The sequence below is a fragment of the Fukomys damarensis genome, unplaced genomic scaffold, assembly GCF_012274545.1.
Source record: "Fukomys damarensis isolate Sample0158 unplaced genomic scaffold, DMR_v1.0_HiC HiC_scaffold_37, whole genome shotgun sequence".
NCBI lineage: Eukaryota > Metazoa > Chordata > Mammalia > Rodentia > Bathyergidae > Fukomys > Fukomys damarensis.
The window spans coordinates 715,975-718,628 of NW_022900949.1; the positions used below are offsets into that span (position 1 = coordinate 715,975).

General features: G+C 60.4%; 1 protein-coding gene across 1 annotated transcript in view; it reads left to right on the forward strand.

The window, feature by feature from the left end:
• Ushbp1 (USH1 protein network component harmonin binding protein 1) overlaps window positions 1-2,654 on the forward strand; it is an 8,608-nt gene that overhangs the window by 644 nt on the left and 5,310 nt on the right. The window contains exons 3-6 of the mRNA XM_033759372.1: window positions 5-84; window positions 831-1,128; window positions 1,862-1,987; window positions 2,590-2,646. Of these exons, the coding sequence (XP_033615263.1) occupies window positions 5-84; window positions 831-1,128; window positions 1,862-1,987; window positions 2,590-2,646 (561 nt within the window). The remainder of the gene's footprint in view (window positions 1-4; window positions 85-830; window positions 1,129-1,861; window positions 1,988-2,589; window positions 2,647-2,654) is intronic.

Consider the following 2,654-nt stretch of genomic DNA (forward strand, 5'->3'; position numbering starts at 1 on the left):
GGAGGGCGAGGTGGCCAGCGGGAGCTCGGGGCCGCAGCAGCCGGGGCCCTCGGTGGAGTGGGGCAGCCAGGACCCTGGGAGCAGGTAAGGGCCTGGGTCTGCAGCCTGCCCCAGTCTCTTGGCTTTGCCGCCCATGCCTGCCCCGTCCTCCCCTGCAGGGCACCTACCCCTGGCCTTGCCTGCCTCACTGGTGTAGCCAGGGCTGTGCTTTCCTCCTGGGCACCTTTCTGCCCCTGTTTTTACTTTTTATCGTGAGACAGGATCTCATTAAGTCTCCAAGCTGCCCAAACTTGCAGCCCTCCTGATTCAGCCTCCCACAGGGCTAGGGTTGTGGGCAGGTGCTGTCACGCCTGGTCCTGGATATCTTCCTTTACCCCGCAAACTCCAACACTTTCTTTCTCCCTTCCCTCTTTGCTTCTCTCCCTTCCTTCTTTCCTTCCGTGTTGTTTTTCCATTCCTACGGATGGAACCCAGGGCCTTCATGTTGAACCACATCCCTAACCCTTTTTCATTCTTTGTTTTTAGACAGGGTATTGCTAAGGCCCTGCATTGCCCAGGCTGGGCTGGAACTTCTGCTCCTCCTACCTCGGCCTCCCAGAGTGCTGGGATGACAGGCCTGTGTCTCCGTGCCTGGCCTCCAGTGCATTCTTATCAGCTCCCGCAGTCCCGGCCCTCCTGGACTATGGCTCAGCCCGCTCCCTGCATGCATAGCTCACGGTGCTGCCCTGGCCACTGCCCTCCGGGGACCATGTGGCTCTCTTCCCAGGGCCCTGAGTCGGTTCCTGGCCCCTGCACAGTTTCGTGGCTCAGCTCCTGCTTGGCTTCCACAGGGCCCTCAAAGAGGCCGCAGAGGATGCAGATGGATCCCTGGCCCAGCCGCACCAGCACCCAGAGGTGGCGGCCCCACAGGACGGGGGCACTGTCCCTCCTGGGCCTGGGGCTCCTGATGTGTTCCAGACCCTGCAGAGCACCCTGGCCTCCCTGGAGGCCGCTTTCGAGGGGGTGCCAGGGCCCTGGCAGGAGGCGGCCCGCCTGGCTGAGAAGAACGCCTGGCTGCAGCTGGCCCTGGACACACGGAAGGATGCGCTGGCGCAGACGCAGGCCGAGAGTGACACGCTGCGACAGGAGGTGCGGGGGACGAGGCAGGACTGACAGCCACTTCCTGACAAGGCCGTACAAAAGAGCCTAGGCTGGGCCAGGACCTGCCAGGGCCCTGGCAGGAGGCGGCCCGCCTGGCTGAGAAGAACGCCTGGCTGCAGCTGGCCCTGGACACACGGAAGGATGCGCTGGCGCAGACGCAGGCCGAGAGTGACACGCTGCGACAGGAGGTGCGGGGGACGAGGCAGGACTGACAGCCACTTCCTGACAAGGCCGTACAAAAGAGCCTAGGCTGGGCCAGGACCTGTAATCCTCCTGCCTCAGCCTCCCAGGGTGCTGGGATGACAGGTGTGGGCCACCATGCCTGGCCTGGAGCACACGTTGAATATGCTAAAGACACCGGGTCACATCCCGACTCCCCACCCTGCAACACAATTAATGAACTCTCCCTTGCAAGGTGGGTGGTGGCACATACCTGTAGGACCTGCTACCCTCAGGGAGGCTGGGGCAGGAAGCTCTCTCAAGGAGCCCAGGAGTTTGAGGCCAGCCTGGGCAGCATAGTGAGATCCTTTCTCAAAAAAATAACGAAAAAAGGGGAATCATTTTCCCTCCAGAGGGGACTCATTTTCCTGCTAGGAAAGAGGAGTCTTGCACGGCTCAAGGAGAGGAACTGGGTGAGCTGAGGGCCCCGGTTCCTGCCTGCCAGCTGGCGCCCCTCTGCCCTGCCTGGGAGACAGCTGGTGAGCCGTCGTCCCCGCTCTAGGTCCGCGAGCTGCAGGATTCCCTGAGGAGGCTGGAGACTGCCCTGCCTCCCTCCCACAGCCACACAGGTGACCCAGGCAGCAATCCTGGCAGCTCTGCAGCCAAAAGGGAGGCTTGGGGACCGCAGGTGAGTGACAGGTGCCAACCCCTGGTCCCGAGGACCTCAGCATGGAGGAAAATGAGACTCAGCTCCTGCTCATACAGTTGGAGAAGCTCAGCCCGGCTTGGCGGTGCTCACTGGTTATCCAGCTACTCAGGAGGCTGAGGCAGGGGGATCACACGTTTGACCCCATTAATTTAAGTGAGACCCTCAAAATAAAAATGAAAAAACAAGGTGGGTGTGGTCACATACGCCTATAATCCCAGCCCTTGGGAGGCTGAGGCAGGAGGATAGCTGCAAGTTCAAGGCCCACCTGGACTGTCTAGTGACTTTAAGGCCAACCTGAACGTCTCATAAAAAAAGGGCAAACTAAAAACCCAGCTGGGGACCCAGGCACAGTGGTGCACATCTGTCATCCCAGCTCTCTGGGAGGCTGAGGCAGGAAGATCATACGTTTGAGCTCCGCCTGGGCAAATTAGCATTTTAGGAAGACTGTGGGGAAAAAAAAAATGCACAAAGGCCCTAGGTTTCCATCTCCATCACTACCAGGAACAAAAAGTACAAAAAGCCGCACTCAGTCCTGGGCTCCGGATGGTAATTTGGGTAAATCAAGGCACCTCTTCCTGCAGGGCCCCGCCCCAGCTCACCCCCTGCTCCGGCGTCTCCGAAGCGACCCCAGCGCACACACCCTCGG